At 48.9% G+C, this 18,944-nt stretch overlaps 1 protein-coding gene across 5 annotated transcripts in view; it reads right to left on the bottom strand.

Annotated features, from left to right (window-relative positions):
* The window catches only part of PNPLA7 (patatin like domain 7, lysophospholipase), a 120,385-nt gene that overhangs the window by 87,609 nt on the left and 13,832 nt on the right, over positions 1-18,944 (bottom strand). For 4 of the 5 annotated variants that reach the window (XM_075906005.1, XM_075906007.1, XM_075906004.1 and 1 more), the window contains 5 exons: positions 17,392-17,532; positions 13,904-14,063; positions 13,027-13,107; positions 4,882-5,010; positions 1,619-1,699 (listed from right to left, as the gene is read on the bottom strand). In XM_075906005.1, coding sequence (XP_075762120.1) covers positions 1,619-1,699; positions 4,882-5,010; positions 13,027-13,107; positions 13,904-14,063; positions 17,392-17,532 — 592 coding nt within the window. The remainder of the gene's footprint in view (positions 1-1,618; positions 1,700-4,881; positions 5,011-13,026; positions 13,108-13,903; positions 14,064-17,391; positions 17,533-18,944) is intronic. The other variant, XM_075906006.1, reaches the window with a different exon arrangement.

Raw genomic sequence — 18,944 nt, forward strand, 5'->3', positions numbered from 1 at the left:
TGACACCAGAAATGGGGAGTAACTGTTCCGTTACCCTGCGTCTTAGCGTGGTTCCCCTGCCTAATGATACCAGAAATGCAGGCCCACAGCTCCCTGCTACTGTCAGGCTGTTTGTTACTATATTCCACAGTCACAGGCTCCCAAAGGAAGAGCAGCATGTGCCCAAGAGCAATTCAATCTGCAGGGCAAGCACAGTAACAGCATCAGCAAGCGAAACTCAGTAGCGTACTTCAGAGCAAGCACCGTAGACCAAAGCCAGTCCAGGAGCAGGGGAGCCACTTTTAGACAGCTAGCAAAAGGCAAACACAACACACCGATGGCAGAGTATGTAGCCAGGCAGCCTCTTTCAAGGCATCGTACATGTACTGATGACACATTGGCCATGGCTATCGTTACAGGATGCGCGCAGCTAGGGAGAAAAACTTCAGCTGGAAATACTCTTCATAAAAGTACATCTCCCAGGCGTATTGGACTAGAAGGAGAGAGAGCCTCTACACTAATCATCATTTCCCCTGGACAAGAGAGATCTGTGCTCGTCATCAATACAAGATCGATCTTCTGTCATGTGGGCTGAAGACGCGGAGAAGTGTCTGTAGGTGAGACACTGCCTGAGAGCAGCCTGTGATCGGTGAAGTTTTTAGACATGTGAAAGCAGTTTCCCTTCTTGTTTTGTTTGTAACCATTCATCTTTTCCTCTCGATTAGTATCAGTTACATCTCTGTCCTTTATTAAGAAACTTATGCTTAGTTCCACTATAACCCACCTCAGGGCTGTGTAGTAAGTTACAGAGTAAGCCCACTGAGAGCCAACCAGCAGCTGGGTGCACAGGTTCTTTGGATACAGCAGACTTCATACTTCCTGTGGGTGTCCAGTGAGAGGCACTGGCCACTGCAGAGAGGCCTGTGGGGGAACCAGGTCTGCTGAATGTTATCTGCAAGGCCAGGTTAAGACTGGCAGTGGCTTGAGGAGTTTGCTGGTGTGACACAGCAGGGAGTGGACACACAGTTGAAGCTCCGACAAAGCTGTCACTACACATTGCTAGGGCCCTACCCAATTCAAAGCCATGGAAACAGCGGTCTCTCCTGGGAAATGTATCTCATATACTTTTACCCTGTACTATACAGATTTCACAGGGGAGACTGGCATCTCTCAAACTGGGAGTGCAACCCCAAAGGGGGCTATGGAGGAGAGTGTTGCAGGTTTGGGAGGGGGGAAAGACTCAGTGCTGCCTTCAGAGCTGGCTGGCTGGAGAATGGCAGCAGCTGGCCAGTGCCCAGCTCTGAAGGCAGCACAGACGTAAGTGTGGGCAATACCACAACCTCACTACCCTGTGACCCTCCATAGCCCCTGCAGTTACAACACTGTGAACGTTCAGATTTCAACGTAACAGTCTCCATACCAAATGAAATGCCAGTCACCAGGCTTCAGCAACAACCAAATTCTATAGCTCAGAAGCTTCACTCTGAAGCACAGTGGTATTAATGTTGTTGTAAACAAAGAAGTTAACATCATCTTTCTGCTGAAATCATGCTTGCGAGTAGAAGACACCGCCCAGCCAGCGTGCACAAGCCCGGACATACAGTGTGATCAGAGTGAATTACCGTCATTCTTCACTTACTGAATTGAAGAGCTCGATGGTCAGGCCGAGATAGTTGTGCAAAGCCAAGAATGTCACTCTCTGGAGCCTCACCATGATGATCTAGGAGTGGGAGAACAAGCACAGGCAGCAGGCGGATACCAGACACGCAAACTCTTTTTGTCTTGGGACCGCATCGGCGGTTACAGGCCACTCTCCACTGAATGGTCCTACAGCTTGTGCCCACTCCTCCTGCTAAGCAGACTCTCCCCTGTGCATTATGCTTTGACGCTGGGAGCACCTCTCCCCACAGCTGGAGAGCGCGGTGAGACTGGAAACGTGCATCTCACCAGGCGGCTGAGCCAGAGACACTGCCCAAGAGACTCGACACCCAAACTGCAGCGCCACACACAAGACACCAGCCTTGCTGAGCTCGTCACTGGAGTCACTAACATTGAAGAGTCTGAAATGAAGGTGTTTATTCCAGTTCTCCCTGCTTGGCCTCCCTGAGCTCAAGGTTGCAAGACCTGTGACAGACACTAAAAAACTAACCTCCCCAGCAAACATATGCACCTGAAATGGTCTTCATGGCTGCCCCGCTCCTCCCTACTCTTTCCAGAAAGCACCTGGGAGAAAGGGTTGGTCTCACAGCATGATCCCATAGGTCATCAAGCCAAGACACTGGCAGAGCTAGCAGGGAAGGGAACAGGACGCAGTCCCTACAAATGCCCCAGGAGTTCTAGGGGGGTTGACAACCAATGGTCAAAATGCTGGGCCCTTGCCAAGGAGGCTCTCCCAGCGGGGTGGTGGGATACAAGGATCTATTGTCCTTGACAGTCGATGAAGGGGCTGGGGGAGGGTCCATGCATCGGTCGCAGACCACCTAGACACAGATTATCCAGGCCTCATGAGGAACAGGAGGGCAGCTGGCCAGCTACGCCCATGGTGGAGGACACAAGATCATTATAAAAAGCCTGCTAACCATTAATTTGTCAGACAATTGCCAGGGCAAGCTCTCTACGCTGAAGCCATTCACACAGAATAACTTCTCTTTGCAGAAAGTGTCATTCAGAAGAAACCTGTTTCCAGCAATAAGCTAGGAATGTTTTCCCTTTATAGCCTTGTGGGAACTTGCAAGCTTGACTTAAAGAGAACTGAACTTCAACACAACCCACCTTCCTTCTGCGGGTGCTGGCAAGCGAGAGGAAGGCAGTGAGTCACTGCTCTGTGCAGCACACATTTACAGGCCAATCTGAGCTTTGTCAGCTGGATCAGCCGGCACCCCTCAGACAAATGGCGGGTGAGAAGCTCTAATTTAAAGCAGGAGCCATAAAGCCACAAACACGGAGAAGGGGGTGTCATTACACGCAGAACACTGAATGGCTCAAAAAGGAGAGAGGGGGATGGTGCCCGACGCCTGCTTTCCCCTATTACGAGGAAGTGGGACTGTCCCCAGCCCTCCACGAAGGAGGGGAGTGTTTCCATGACACCATTTTTCCAAGGCTTTAGGAAGGTTGGAACTCAAAGTTCTAAGTAATCCCTGGGCCACAGAGCCTTGGGCTGTTTGGTTTGGTTGGGGGGGAAGGGGTGTTTTAATAAAATTCCCCTTTCAAGGGGAAAGTTGGGTCAGGTGTGCCAGCTTTGGAGGCTCTTGCAAGAGCTGTAAAGGGTCTATACACTGGAGGCCCTAAGCAAGTAATGATGATATTTAAGGGTTCATGTTCTATATTAGAACATCATAAACACCCTTCATAAGAGCATGTGACCCCAAATCTACAAGCAATCAGGTCTCAGTTGGCACCTCCCCTTTGTCACTCTCCTCTAACTAGACTCTGCTTTCCTTCCCCACCTCTCTCTGTCTCCCAGCTTCTGGTCTGGCACATGGAGAAGGCTGCTTACTATACCAAGAGGCTGAGCTATGTCTATGCCAACAGGGAGGGAAAAAACCTGATTTTCAGAAGTGCCGAGCACCAGCTACTCCCAGCCAAGTCAGCACTTCTGAAAAGCAGGTTACTCCTCTAGGTACTAAATAAGGGCTCAGAAGCTTAATTTTAGGCCCCCATTTTTTAAAGATCTTCAGACAAGGACAAGAGTATTGGGAGTAGCAGGGGAATGACCCATTACCGGTGCTAAGGAAAGAGGCTTTGTGTCTTGCAAGTGTGCACCAATAAGCGGTCTTCATCGCTGTTGTATGCACCTCTGCTGTTCTTTGCCCAGCACACATTCAAGGCATTCTTTTCCAGGGAAAAGTTACTCATAAGAGGTCCAGTAAAAGTGTAACAATAGCCCAAATGAGTTACGGTCACCATTACTCAAGAGCAAAGATCAGAATTTATTTCACAGCAGTTCAGAGTTTGCAGATGTCTGATAAGTAAATATTTAGGCCCAAATTCTCATCTCATCTCTTGAGCAAAGGCAACTTGACAGAGCTGCAGATTTCTGAATGCAGCTAAATTCCTGGCCTCAAGGAGGAAGTACATGTCAGTAGGTTGGTCCACAGGAGAGTATAATGTGATGCAATTAAGCTGAGAGTCAGAAAATGTTTCCCTCATTCCTGCCTAATGTAAAGATCAATCAGACTGTGAGATAATTGCCTCAGGTGGCAACCCCACCTCTTGGGACACTTGCATATTGGACAAAGCTCTGGGAATATGCCAAGGAGAAGGACTTTGCACCAGATGGACTAGCTCTTGGCGATGCAAGGGATCAGGCTGGGGGGATCATGGGGCTATGGGGAGTGAGGCTGGAGCAGAGGGAAGATGTGTGGGGCTGCCACTTCTGGCCTGGTGCAGGCTGGGGGCCGGCAGTCCTGCGTAGGTCTGGAAGCAGCCCCTACCTGCAGTGTGGGGGGTGCTGCTCCAGCCTGCCCCTGTTTAATCAGTTAAATGTAACATGTAACTTGTTAGCAAATTGAACAGGATTGTACATCCCTCTTGCTAACTACCGGCCTTATCCGATCCACATGCTCCTCCGCACCCATTGGCTTCCCCTAGCCTTTACATTAAAAATTGCTCTATGGCCTATTTCATTTTAAGTGCCAGCAGCCTGATTCCCTTTTGGCCTATCTTTCCTGCTCAGGCTCCCCCTTCCCCTACAGTTTTCCCCAGTTCCTAATAAATCTAAACCCTTCCTCCCCACATCTGCACATTGAGGCCCTGCCATTTCGCCTGGCCCTGCGTGTGGAACTGCATTCCACCAGGGTTGAGTAGAATGAAACTAAATGTACCTATCAGAGCTAGAAGAAATGGTTTTTGTTACACGTCCAGGCCTGGTTACACGTTTAACCAACTACACATCAGCCTTACCTGTACCACTCTGACAAGAGTTTCGGGGTACTTCTGGAAGACATCCTGGAAAATACTAGCTGGAAGTCGCAATATAGTGGATGGTGTCCCTGCTCGGGCTGAAACAGTTTTATATGGAGCAGGGTGACCCTATTGAAAAAGAATTAGAGAAACTTGTTTACTCTTTGCTCCCTCTTGTACCACTGTCCACTTGCCTCAGTTCTTCCTAACGACACTGCAGTGCTCGTTCCTTAGAAAATGCTTCTACGTGCTACGAATTGGCCAACAGGGAGGTAAGAGGTCAGGATGCTCAACAGTGTTTCATAGGGTCAACTCCATTGGCTAGAAAGGGGGTCTGAGAAATGAGAAATCCCACAGAATAGCTCATCACGCAGATCCAGCTGCTGGTTTCCTGATGCTGTACGGTTCCAGAGAAAGCCAGGCTTCAGAATTCACGTCAGCAGATACCCCAGCTCTCCAAAGAGGTGGAGAAAAGGTCTTTTGGAAGTTCTAGTAATACGTGCTACTCGGTCATGTTTTGGAGTGCACTGCAGACCAGTGGGAGATTGTGTCACCACCTTTGCCACACAATGCTTTGCTGTTGTAGCTCCCAACTCAGGCCACTCACAAACAGCCTGCCAGTGTGCAGGTCACCCCACATGTGTGTGTAGCTGCAGCCCTGGTCCAGCAACTCTGACCCCAGTAGCCTGTCAGCAACACTCCAACCCCACTCTGGCCTTGGTTACTACCTGCAGGAGGAACCCAATGCTCCCATTCATGCATCTTCCTCATGTAGGTGTGTTCTGCACCATACAGCCCTCGCCTGGGCTGTTCTGTAAAGGGTCAATGTTCAACAGTTTGCTACAGTAATGGGAGTTACCAAACTGTTCAGTTTAAACAACACTGATTTTTACTCTAAATGAATTCAAAACAAGTTTCTTTAACTAGCAAGAGACAGGGCTCAACAGAGGACAGGTATAAGGCATTAAAGTCAGAAACAGCTACAAGAAAAACAAAGAGAAAACATTTCCTAGCAGCCAAAACTGAACAAGCTAGAGTAGGGTGGACAATAAGATGGCAGCGGTTTGCCACAGGCTGCTGCTGCATCTACCTGCACCTCCGCAGGTCCAGCACTTGCAGCTCCCGTTAGCCATGCATCACCATTCCTAGCCAATGGGAGCTGCAGGAAGCAGCATAGACTGGGACACCACTTCCTGCAACTCCCATTGGCTGGGAATGGCAATTCATGGCCAACAGGAGCTGCAATCGCCCATACTGCAGAGGCGCAGGTAACACACAGCACTGGCTGCCCACCAGGGTTATCAGGATCCACCTGCGGGCTGGTATTAGCCCACCACAGAGTTAGACTTTCTGGAGTTTTTATACAAATCACACAGGGCTCAAGGTCCCTCCTTTATATAAGTCATTTAAAGCCAGCCTCTAAGGCCTGTTCCTACCCAATGAAATTATTCTGCTTTTCATCTACTCCCACGCAACTTTCACAGAAAAGTAAACACTCTGTTTTTTAAAGGTACTGGCCCCTAAGCTGCTACCAGCTGTATTTGCCACCAGATCCTAAACCAAACGAGTGGGGAAAATTAGTTGCTGGATAAAAATAATTCTATTCAATAAAGACCTACTGTAATGGGTCCACCCGCTGGTGAGCGCCCCACTGCAGCCAAGTGGCGCTGGGCAGGGTCCTTGCCTGGTTGTCTGGTCGCCCTCTAAGTCCTGGAATGAGGGCCTGACTAGCCCTGTCCATGGTGCTACTAAGTCTCTGCTTGTGGCTGGTCTTTGGCCACTGGCTCTGGGTCTTACCCAGATCTAGGTTCAGCTCACACTGGGAGCTGGCCATAGTGCTGATTCCCAGTCAGGGTCTAGACCTGGCTGGGTCAAGCTCCTGAAGGGAACTGTCAAGCCCCAGCCCTGCAGTTTCTTTTATACCCCTCTGCTAGGTCCTGATTGGCTGCTGCAGACACAGCCACTCTACAGTACCTGGCGGACCTCTTCCCCGCTCCTCCTGTTGGGATGGGGTGCAGCAAGGCCGCTAGCCTCCTGTAGGGCGTGTTGGGGCCTAGCCCAGCCCGTCACAGCTACCAGGAACTTCTATAAAATGGGATGAGCAGTAATTCCCCTGCCCCAGGAGTGGGCTACACATCCATTTTGGCTGCTCAGTTCTGAGCCACAGCGGAGCACCCTGGGCTCATTCTGAAACAGCACCGCAGTCGCTCACACGCTGGCTGGAGCCCAGGCTCTCACATCCTGCGAGGTGGGAGAGCCGCAGAGCTCAGCGTGCAGCCCAAGCTGGAGTATCTGTTCTGCAATTAAGCAGCCTTTAGCCGAGCCCAGCGAGCTGCCACGGGCCAGCCGGGAGTGTCCAAAGGCAGAAGAGACGTAGCCAGAAGCCACCCTCCCCTCCTCACTGGGTTTCAGAGCCCAGGCTCTAGCCCAAGCCTGAAGGTCTAGACTGTAATGTTTCAACCTCACAGCATCAGGCCTGCAGACCCAAGCCAGCTGGCCTGGACTCTGAGACTCACTTTTATTGTGGAGACATATTTCAGAACAGAGTTTAAAGACCTCTGAGAAAAATCAAACTCTAAGGAGTAGAATGCAAAAGGAGCAGAGGACTCAATCCAGCAGAGCACGTAAGAGAAGCAATTTTCCTTTCTGAACACTCATCAGCATGAGAGAAGCTGGCTTTCCAAAAAGCAAGAAAGCAGGCTGCACTGTGTAACTGTCCAGGATGTACTAAAAGCTGCAACAGAGGAAGAACACAGCAAAATGTTCTCAGAGGCATCCGTCCGCTCATGCACACTGCAATCAACAGCACTGAGAACAGAGTGTTTAAACCGTAACTTCAATCAGTTTATTATAGTCGCACAGAGAACCCTTCAGGGTCCGCCTTCCAATAGAGACTTTGTAATGAGCGCCTCATTTCTACCCCCTCTTATTTTTTAAATGAAGGGAAACTGTTTGTTCTAGTTGGGGATAAAAGTTTATCTCCATCTTATTCTATCACCTGCAGAGTAACTGCATGTTTGATGGGAAATTTTGTTGTAGTTACAAATGTCAGAGCAAAAGGTAAGTAGTTGCGGTCTCTCAAGTGGACCAGGAAGTAGTCAAACACTTCTGAGATGGATCTGAACGAACTGGTCACTATGCAGGATTTTCCATTTCTCCCATTGGAGTGGGAACGTTCTCCACCCTTCCATGAGGGGTGAGCTCTGTTCTTTGGGCTGGGATTGACCTCTCTCCAGTCTGGTTTCTGCCCTCTCCAACCCAGCACAGCTGCCCTCACAAAAAGCAGAAGGGACCTCCAAGCTAAATCTAAGGGTCACATCTCTGTGCTCTAATCTTTTGATCTGTGTGTGGATCACATTTCTCCTTTTCTGTTCTTTCCTGGTTCCTGGGAATCTGGTTAGCAGGTGGAAGGAAACTGGGAGAGTTCATTCTTTCCACATCATTTGTAATGGCTCCAACTCTTCTTTCCTTCTCCACTGATGTTCCTCAGCATTCTCAGATTTCAGTTGCTTCCAGTCTACTAACTACCTCCCAACCTCCCCCTTTTTTACCTGTCTTGGTGGCTCTGTGACATCGCAAGCTTAATCTTCCCAAAAACTAAACTCCAGGCTTGTCTATATGGCAATTTGCTGCCCAAAAAGTTAACACATTTCAGCTTTACATACCAGCTTGCCAGGCAAGATTGCTCATATAGACAAGCCATTGCTTAGTCCCCTTTTATTTGCCTTATCTAACCTAAGACTGCAGATTCTCCAGAGCAAAGAGTGCGCCTTACAATGTGCTTGTAAAATAGAGTGTACATTTACAGAGCTACAAGTGGGAGTTAAGTAAACATTATTATTACAATTATAAACTACTAGCAGCTATGACTTCAAAGCCTAAAAACCCCCAAAACACATGACTGTTCTTCCAGCGCTCTCTCATGAGATCTATGGCACTTCATGCTCCCAAATCAGCGCATATGTACCCCCACAAGAGAGTCTTGTATGGTATTTTGGAAGCTCCAGTTCCAGATGGAGCCCAAAAGGGGAAGAACACAGGAAAACATTTTTAAAAATTAATAAAGTTTCCAGAATCTTCAACTGGGGCTGGAGGCTGGAAAAGTCTTTGTATGTCCCTGACAGGCTCACCTTTCTCTTCTGGAAACATTGCTAGTAGCTTTATATTCAGCTCTATTTTAACTTAAAAAAAAAAAGCATTAACTTCAAAACCAGAGACTTTCCAGGTGTGCATGCTGCAATGATCCCAAATGGGGGCACATGTCTGGGACAGGACTCTCCTCCCCTGGAAATGGCAGGGCTGCAATCAGTCAGACTATAGGATTAGTTGATAGGGCGCCTTCATCTCTGAAGTGTAGCAACAGCCTTGGGGCTCTTGCTACACTTCAAAGGCAAAAGCGCTGCTGGGAGCACAGGGTCAGTAGGGGGACTCAAGCAGTCCCCCAGTGCCCCGTGCTCCCTGCAGCATTTCAAAGAGGCAGCGCTACATGGAGCCCGGGGTCAGTGGGGGAGTCTGTAGCTGACTCCGGGCTGCACACGGCATTTCAAAGTGGCAGACCCCAGGCTGCACACAGCATTTCAAAGTGGCAGCACCGCGTGGAGCCCAGGGTCTGATAGAGGCAGCAAGCAAGGAGGGGTGTGACTAGTCAACTAGCACATCGACTATCCGATAAGCATTTGCTCGTCAGACAGTCGACTAGTTGCTCACATCCCTAGGTAGAACAGGCCCATTCCCCTTCCCGTCCAAACCTGTGTAGCTTGTCAGATTGACATGCTGCCTCGCCTTCCCAGTGCAGGCACTAGCTGAGTGTGCCAGTACAATTTGACTGTAACCACTGCCCCTGCTCACCACCTTTCCCACAACAACCACAAGGGTCACCACTCCCTGCAGCAGCCTCAGCTTTTCCTGCAGGCCTCCCGTGCAAACAGTGACCAGTCACATACGGCTGAGCTACGAGAGATCTCAGCTGACTCTCTAGAGTGCTAGCCTGTATTCTAACCTTAGGAAATCCCCCGTCAGCATAACATTAGCAGGGAAACGTTTGACATTGTTGTGGCCCTAACTCCGCTTCCGACTGTGTTTAAGGAAAAAAAAAATCAAGCTAAACATTTTACAAGCATCATTCAACACTTTCTTGGATGCTGCAAATCAGTCTCTTCTCTGTACTTTCCTAACACAATTAATGTCATTTCCCCTCTTCTTCAATTAATGTAATTTCCACCACACTTCCTCCACATATATAATTAATGTCAATTACTGTCATTTCCTCCACACTTTTTGCAAGTGTGCCACACTTGCAGCACTCCTGTACTACAAATCATCACTCGTAGTGGCTGTGTTGGTTTGCCAGTCACCATGGTGGCTGCTCAGAGAGACCGCACCCCTCTAGAGGAGCATGACTCACAGCTAGCACCTGTGTCCTACATGGTGGTTGCGCCCTTTGGGCAACGCATCCAACTACAGCTTAGGAAGGGAGGAACCAAGCCGCAGGAACTGCGAGGTCAGCCACTAGTGGGGATTCAAAAGCAGGACTGAGATTCCACACTGTAAAGCTTTTCATTAACCCTTGCTTGCCCCGCCTACAAGTGGCGAGCAGAGTGCCTGGCAGGCTTGCTAGATTGCCAGCACATAGGAAGAACTCCCAACACGGAAAGGGTCAAGTGTCAGTAGCAGAGACAGCTGACTGGGCTCTTTCCACCTTCAATGAACACTCAAGTGCCTGAGCTCTTCTGGACGAGGCAAAGCCACCACGTGGGATTTAACAACCCCCAATCAGGTGTTGCAGTAACACACACAATGATCTGGAAAAGCCCGCCCTGGGATTCCAGTTAGGAGCTTGGATTTTGCTTCCATCAGTGTAAAGTATCCACCAGCCAGTCCACCAGCGTAAGCCAGCCACAGATGGCCACCGGCAGCCTGAGCAATAGTAAGAAGGATGAAAGTCATTAGCTCATTTCACGGTGTAATTGCTGTTATCGACTGAAAGATTTATTTTAATAAGAGTAATTACTTAGTCAATTTATTTGTATCTAAACAGGCCACAGTGTCTAATGCCAGAAGCTCATGAGTCCTAACGCTTGCTCTGCCACGATCGCCCGCATGACCTTCAGCGTGTCAGCCGATGCCTTCGCATCCCCATTTGTAACGGCATCACACAAACCTGCTCCCCGGGGCAACTGAAAACGAGTTCCTGTTCCACTGGGCTCTGCAAATGCAAGAGCTGCACAGTCACGAAGTGACCTCAGTGCAAAGGCACAGCAGGCAAGACGTCACCGAAGCAGAGGTAAAATGACAGAAATTTCTCTTGCAAACGAGCATGAGCGAAGCCAAACCTAATGCCATCCTCCCAGCACACCTTCTAATTAACATTCAACATTCTGGCATCAACCCAACCTTAACTGCTCCGAGACCAAACATAATCAGTGTTAACGTCCAAATGGACCTCCAAACACAAGATGAGCCGAATGTTAAGCAATGCAGAATGGGGCAGAAGCAGACAGATTGCCAAACCCAGTGAACAGCACAGTGAGAATGGAGAGCAGCAGCAAATTGGCATTAACTACAAATAAAAGGAGTTTTATAGCAAAGCCTTAACAAGCAAACCAAAGAGCAGAGGACTCTGAACTGGCGCACTCCCAGCTAAAATCCTATTCCAAAGGTACTGAGGCAGAAGAGTGCCTCGGAGAAAAGAGGTTCCGTTTTCTTTGGGTTGACCCTCACTAGCCCTGTGACTGAACATAGCAACAACAATTTACATTCCAATCGTAAGTTTTCTTATGAGCAGCCTGCAACTGACTGCAGTCCTTGGCACCAGTGTGCTCTGCCCAGGGGTCAGGATAAATACACTCTGGCCGCAGCCACATCTTGTGGGATGTTCTACTGAGCCGACAAGACGTGGAGCTTTACCATGTGTCCTACTGGTGATGCACGAGAGAGCTCTATGAGCTCAGGCCCATGTTCACCTTCCTCTTTAGCCTCGGTGGGATTCACTTGCCTGGCAGGGATTACAGGCCCCAGCTTGCCCTCCATAGAATGCAGCTCAGTTACAGATGGAGCTTTACATGCTGGGACTTCTCAAGCAGCTGCTGCTTGCTCCAGGTCAGTTAAGCACTTGGAGCTTCCAACACGGTGTCAACACAGGACTCAGCTGGGCAAGTCTGAGTCCGCAGCGTAGGGAAGTACGTGGTAAGGATGTAACAGTGGAGTTGACTAATGGAGAAGCAAAAGCTTATAGGTTAATGCTATAGACTACACGCATTTCCCTCCCCACGCTCTTGCCAGTAAACGTGTTAGCAGGCTGGCCAGCAGCCCGGCTCAGTTCTGGCTCGTGCCGGGTGCAAAACCCACCTCTGCTGCAGCTCTACATTTAAGTGTATTAGGAGCCAGGAGGGCAGGCAGCCACACTCTGTTCCAGTTCGCGCTGGGTCCAGGAGTTCCAAACCTCTTTAGACAGGGGCTGCTGCCACCCCACACTGCTGCCTCTTTATCAGAGGCAGCAGCACTGAGCGACAGGTAGCCGGTCCTCAAGAGGATCTGGTTTTTAAACTAGCTCCGTTCGTGGACCAGCTCCCGCCTGGCACCCTGCACCGCTGCCTCTGGTATCCTGCCTGCCAGCCCCACCCCCGGGACTATAGAATAGTCGACTAGCCAATAAAAATTCATGAGGTTACTTGACTATTCAATTAATTGATACTTAACATCCTTAGTACGTGGTTCCCCAGGTACTGATATAGCCTGGCACTAAGTTTACAGCAGTGGGAGGGAGGAGGTCTTCCTGGTACCACTTGGCAGTCACACAGCTACCTCTCCCCAGTGCTGGGAAGATAACCAAATGTTTTAGAGAACTGCGTGTTGAAAGCAAACTCACTGAAAGACACCAAGGAGGGGTGTAATAAATCCCAGGCCAACAGGCAACTCAAAGGCACACTCTGAGAGCTGTTCAGTGAGGGCACGTGGTTTGCCGGTTGCTGAGAAGAGCACTACCCAAACTGACGTCAGGAAAGAAGCAAGATGACAAATGTGATGCTCACATGCCACGCTGCCCAGCTCAGACAGGTGCCTTGCTGTACGGCCAGGTGCCCAGCTCGGACGGGAGCACTGCTGTACGGCCTAGTCTCAGAAAGCCACCCACACACAGGAACTTACCGTGATAACATCAAGAATGCTCAGGAGGCTGTGGACACTGTCCCCTGCCAGCACTTCTTTGACGACCACTTCAGTGCCATCCTACAGACAGAAGATTAATGGCTCATAATCCATGACCAATACAAACAGACCCATGCTTCAAAAAACATGGCCGTTCAACTCTCCCATCCTAATTTTGCACAATGACCTAATTACCACTGGGGATGTAAAAGACTAGTCGACTGTCCAATAAGCATTTGCTTATCAGATAGTCTTTTGACTAGTCGACGAGTCGATTCCGTCCCTCCCTTGCTGCCTCTAGAATATAGAGGCAGGAAGGGGGGGGGAAGAGGGGTTACTCAAAGTGGCAGCGCCACACAGCTGTGCGGTGGCTGCTGTTTTGAAACCCCAAGGTGGCGTTTCAAAGGGGCAGCCACTGCACCGCTGATCCACAGATCAGCGGTGTGGTGGCTGTCCCTTTAAAAGGCCACCTCCATGCATTTCTAAGGGGCAGCTGCCATAGAGCCTGGGGTCAGATGTGGAATCCCCAGCAGACCCCATGTTCTGCTGCCGCGGGGAGCCCAGAATCAGCTGGGAGTCCCCAGCTGACCCCAGGCTCCATGGTGCTGCCCCTCTGAAATGCCACAGATGGTGTTTTAAATGGGCGGCTGCCGTGGAGTCCTGGATCAGCAGGGGACTCCCCAGCTGACCCCAGGCTTCCCGCAGCACTTCCCTAGAACCCCAAACTCATCTTCAAGGTGCCATTGTAGAAAGCCCCAAACTTGCCTTCGAGGTGCCACTGTAGCCCGTGCCAAGGCATTCCATGATGGAGAGGTTTCTCTCCAGTCAGAGGTTTTTCTAGTAAGAGGCATAGCAAGAGAGTCAGGCTTATCCTTACGCTTTCTTGAATGCACACTTCGAGTTTGCCATCCTGCACGACGTAGATGCTGTTATCCAGCTGCCCAGGACGGAAGATGTATTCACCTTCGTGCAGTTGCACAAAAACCATGTGTTTGCACAGCTCCAGGAAGAGAGGCTTCTCAAAGTGGCCAAGAACCCTGCAGGGAAGCAAAGAATCAGTGACACCTTCTCTGCTTTATAGGGAAACCTGAAAGTGCCGTGGTGCATGAGAGTCCTCACTAAACTATCATGGTACTGTGGGGATCCCTGGGCAACTGGCAGCCCCATGGGGAACAGAACTCTGAGCTGAAAGAGCCGGAGCACAGCGTGACCTTGCAGGGACAGAAAGTTCAGCGATGGCTTTCAAGCGAGACTTTCTGATATTGACTCTGAACGATGCTGATGTGCTCAAAGGCATCCACAACTTGCCCTCCTCAGCCAAAAGCTAATACATGACTTCTAAAGATGGGAATGTGGAGAAGAACATAAGAACAGCCACACCGGGTCAGACCAATCATTCATCTAGCCTAGGATCCTGTCTTCCAACACAGCTGATGGTTCAGAGGGAAGGACCAGGACTGGGAATCGTGTGGGAAGGGGGAAGAGCATGCAGAGTGAATCAGGTGATTTGCAGCTCCTTCAAAAGAGTTGGGAGGGAGAGGGGAGGCATAGGAAGTGTGGGGCTCTGACCTCAGTGCCTGAGAGATGCATGGAGGAAGGGAGACAGCCAGAGGGACCGCAGGCCACAAGTGGAGCCCCAGTGGGGCGCACGCAGCCTGCAGGCTGCCCACCACTCATTGGTTTACATCTCTGCCTGATTGTCTCTGATGGAGCTACCCTCCATAGAATCATAGGGCTGGAAGGAACTTGTGAGGTCACCTAGTCCAGTTCCTTGCACTACTGGCAGGATTAAGCATGATCTGGAACATCCCTGACAGGTGTTTGTCTAACCCACTCCTAAGAACCTCCCATGATGGAGATTCCACAACCTCCCTATGCAATTTATTCCAGGGCTTCACCACTTGATGATTTAGGAAGTTTTTCTTTTTTTTTCCAATCTTCTCTCGTAGGTCATGCTTGTTACACCTTTAAATCATGTTTGTTGCTCTGCTCTGGATTTTCTACAATTTGTCCACATCTTTACTGAATGAGAGCCCAAGACACAAGTCTCCAGATGAGGTCTAATCAGTGCAGAGTAGAGCGGAACAATTACTTTGTGTGTCTTGCTCGCAACACTCCAGTAAATGCAACGCAGAATGACAATCCTTTTTTTGCAACAGTTTTACACCGTTAGCTCGCATTTAGATTGTGGTCCACTATGACACTAGATTCCTTTCGGCAGTATCCTTCCTAGGCATTCAATTCCCATTTTATACGTGTGCAACTGGTGGCTCCTTCCTAAGTGCAGTACATCACATTCATCCTTATTGAATTTCATTCTATTTACCATATCACTTGAATATCATTAAGCAGCTCTGCCATTTCCACATTTTCTGTTATTTCCCCCTCCCCACTACCTCATTGAGTAATGGTCCTACCCCGTCCGTGGTCTTCCTTTTGCTTCTAATGTATTTGTAAACTCTTTTTTGTTATCCCTTCCCTCTCTAGCTAGTTTGAGCTTGTTTTGCAACTTGGCCTTTCTAATTTTGCCCCTATATACTTACTTGTGTTATGTGTTTACAGCCATTGTTCAGAATTTGACCTAGTTTCCACTTTTTGTTGGACTCTTTATTTTATGTCACAGATCTCCTGATTAACCCACAGTGGTCTCATGCCATACTTCCCATCTTTCCTACACAGCAGGATAATTTGTTCTTATGCCCATAATAATGCCCACGAACTTACCTTGAGGTTTGTTTGGTTTTGGGGAAAGGGGGGTTGACCCTGTTATAGTTTTGGCATTCACAACATCCCCTGGCAATGAGTTTCACAGGCCTGCTTTGTGTTTTGATTACTTGAAATTGCTGCTTATTAATTTCATTGGGTGACCCTAAAAGCCTGCCGCTTGAGGAAGAAAATCACTTGAAGAATTTCTCTGCTCAGTAATGTAACTAGAACAGCAAATTCACCAGAAAAAGGTCAGAACAGAGAGGGAGGAAAAAGTGTTATGGGAAAGTTTGGGATAAGCTCCCCTTTTCATGGAACATGCCAGGAGGCACTCACCACAAACAAGAGCACCATACAGGTAAAGCAGCAACACCAGGCTCTGCCATCATCTCTACATTAAGATTTAAAAAAAAAAAAAAAAAATCTTCTGCAGTGGAATTTAACTGACCCATAAAATGTGTCAAGAATAATATATGTTAGCTGTGCCATCAGCCCACACAAACGCCTAGATGACTAACAGCAACTGTTAGATGACCCAGGAAAGCAAAGGCTATGCTACAGTTTAGTCATCAAGGTCATGGTGGAAAAAATTTCTAAATATTGTAAAATGCCCACAAACCTACAGAAAGAAGAGGAAAAATGCAGAGCCTGCTGAGTCAGCTACATAAAGTGAAAGAATTAATTCAGGTTCATTCTTAATGGACAGATGTTAACATCACCTTTCCAAAAAATAAACCAGCATGATAGAGGGCTGGCCAGGCAGCTATAGGAGAGTGACAGAAGGCAGGTATATTAGCCCCAGAATAAGCAGACCTGATAATTGAACACCCAGACAATCAAGGGCCTGCCAGACCCTCTTAAAAGCCTCCCCTCCAGCAAACAGCCCTGGAGGTTTGGGGGAAAAGACCCTGCCAGCGGGGAAGAGACTGAACTGGGCATCTGGCCTCCAGCCGCTTCCGGGCATGGGGCTATCAGAGATGAAGAAATTCCCCTCCCCCTTCCTGGCCAGCCAAGCTGGAAGAAACCCCTGTATAGACCAGACAGAAGCACTGGGAAATTCCCTGGAAGAGAAGACTCCCTCAACTCACTGCTAAGAGGAAGTGAGGAACCCACTGAGGCAGAAGACAAGTCCTGCCACACAAGCAAAATAATACAAGTTGACTAACTCTTAACTGCCTCAGCAAGTGCCAGACGGGGTTAACATAAGGAGTGAATGCTTCGCCTCCCACCAAGCTGGGCCCTCTAGGAGCAAGGTGTGCACATTTATGCTGCTGCTGGCAAGTCAGCAAAGCCTCCAATCTGACCGTGGGCATATGATCATGCTCCAACTGCCCTTAGAAATGCATAACACTTAGCTATGTACCACACTTCCGGAGAGACTTTCAAAGGGCACAGAAAGAGCATAGACAGAAAACTGTCCAACCTAGCAGAGCACAGAATTTTCACTCCCAAAGCCAGTTCATTTGACCACCCTCTGCCTTACCTTACCTAATGTGTCTGAAAAATCGGTGTATTTTCCCCCCCACCTGAGAAATCTTACACCACCACTTAAATTTATTTGCGGACCTGATCGTGATTTCACATTACTGGAGTTACCGCCGGTTTACACCAGTTTAGCACAGATCGAGATCAGGCCTCAAACTTTCACTTCAACCTCACCTGACATTTTTAAGCATGTACAGGACTTCTGATGGCAAGTGGGAATTCTTCACATCAAATTCAGTTAGATCTGCTTCCAGCAGGGAGGGAGGAGGCTCCTTTGGCTGCAGAGTTGGAGACTCCTTCTTAAAACGCAAAATTCTACAAGAGAAGAAAGCAAAATGAATAGAATTCATGGGCTCAGTCAGCTTCTGTTCATGCTGGGCTTTTGGATTAGAAGCTTTATTATTAATATTATTATAAAGCAGTGACGGTCTCGTTTTCCAGTACAGTTCCACTCTAGAAGATTAAAAAACATTCTAACATCTTAGAATTGTAGAAGACTAAGGTCTGAAGAGCCCTCAGGAGGCATCTAGTCCAATCCCCTGCTCAAAGCAGAACTAACCTCAACTAAATCATCCCACCCAGGGCTCCGTCAAGCTGGGCTTTAAAAACCTCTAAGGACAGAGATGCCACCCTCTCCCTAGGGAACCCAGCCCAGCGCCTCCCCACCCTCCTAGGGAAATAGCTTTTCTGCAACCTAAACCTCCCCCACTGCAACCCGAGACCATTGCTCCTCATTACGTCATCTGCCACCACTGAGAATTGCCTGGCTCCATCCTCTTTGGAAACACCATACAGGCAGTTGCAGGCTGCTATCAAATCCCCCCTCACTCTTCTCTTCTGCAGACTTAATAAGCCCAAATCCCTCAGCCTTTGCTCGCAAGCCATTTGCCCCAGCCCCCTCATCACTGTTGTCCTCCATTTTACTCTCTCCAGTTTGTCCATGTCCTTTCTGTAGTGAGGGCCAGATGTGGCCTCACTGGTGCCAAATAAAGGGGAATAATGACTTCTCCGGATCTGCTGGCAATGCTCCTCCTAATGTACCCCAGTATGCCATTAGCCTTCTTGGCAGCAAGGGCACCCCACTGACTCATTCAGCAATTTGTTTCCTGTAATTCCCTGGTCCTTTTCTGCAGAACTGCTATCTCCCTTTCCCTCCTCCACAACAAACAGTGAACATTTTCTAGTGCGTAGTCAGATTCAGGGTTCAGACACCACCCAGGATTAAATACAGGGAGTCTGTGTGGGTTTCATAAGGGGTCCCAGCCAGAATGAGGTAGACCCTTGCCTGACACTACAGTACACAACAGCTCTGGGTAGAGTCAATGCCTCATAGCTCATCACCAGCTCTGTCCCTGCACTCTCCTCCCTTCCTTGAGTCACTGTGCAGTCTAGACACTATGGAACAAGCCTGCACAGCAACAGAGAGTGGCTGCAAACCTCCCCCCTTTCCACTCCTATTGAAAGTTTCATTACTGGGGGGAGGAGCAGAATTTACTCCATTTTAATCCACTTTTTACCAGGAAGTGGGAAAACGCATTAGAAAGCATGGGACCTTCACTACTTTATGAGGAAAAGCTGGTCATCTAAAAGCCCCACAGGAATAGAGATGGACTGAGCCAAAATGAATAGGTAACCCCTAGTACCACAGGAGTCAAACTAGAACTCCTGCAATCGTAGCATGAAGTGAATTGTGTCTGTACATGGGCACAGCAACAGCTCCACAACCA

The sequence above is a fragment of the Pelodiscus sinensis genome, chromosome 22 (genome assembly GCF_049634645.1).
Source record: "Pelodiscus sinensis isolate JC-2024 chromosome 22, ASM4963464v1, whole genome shotgun sequence".
Classification (NCBI taxonomy): domain Eukaryota; kingdom Metazoa; phylum Chordata; order Testudines; family Trionychidae; genus Pelodiscus; species Pelodiscus sinensis.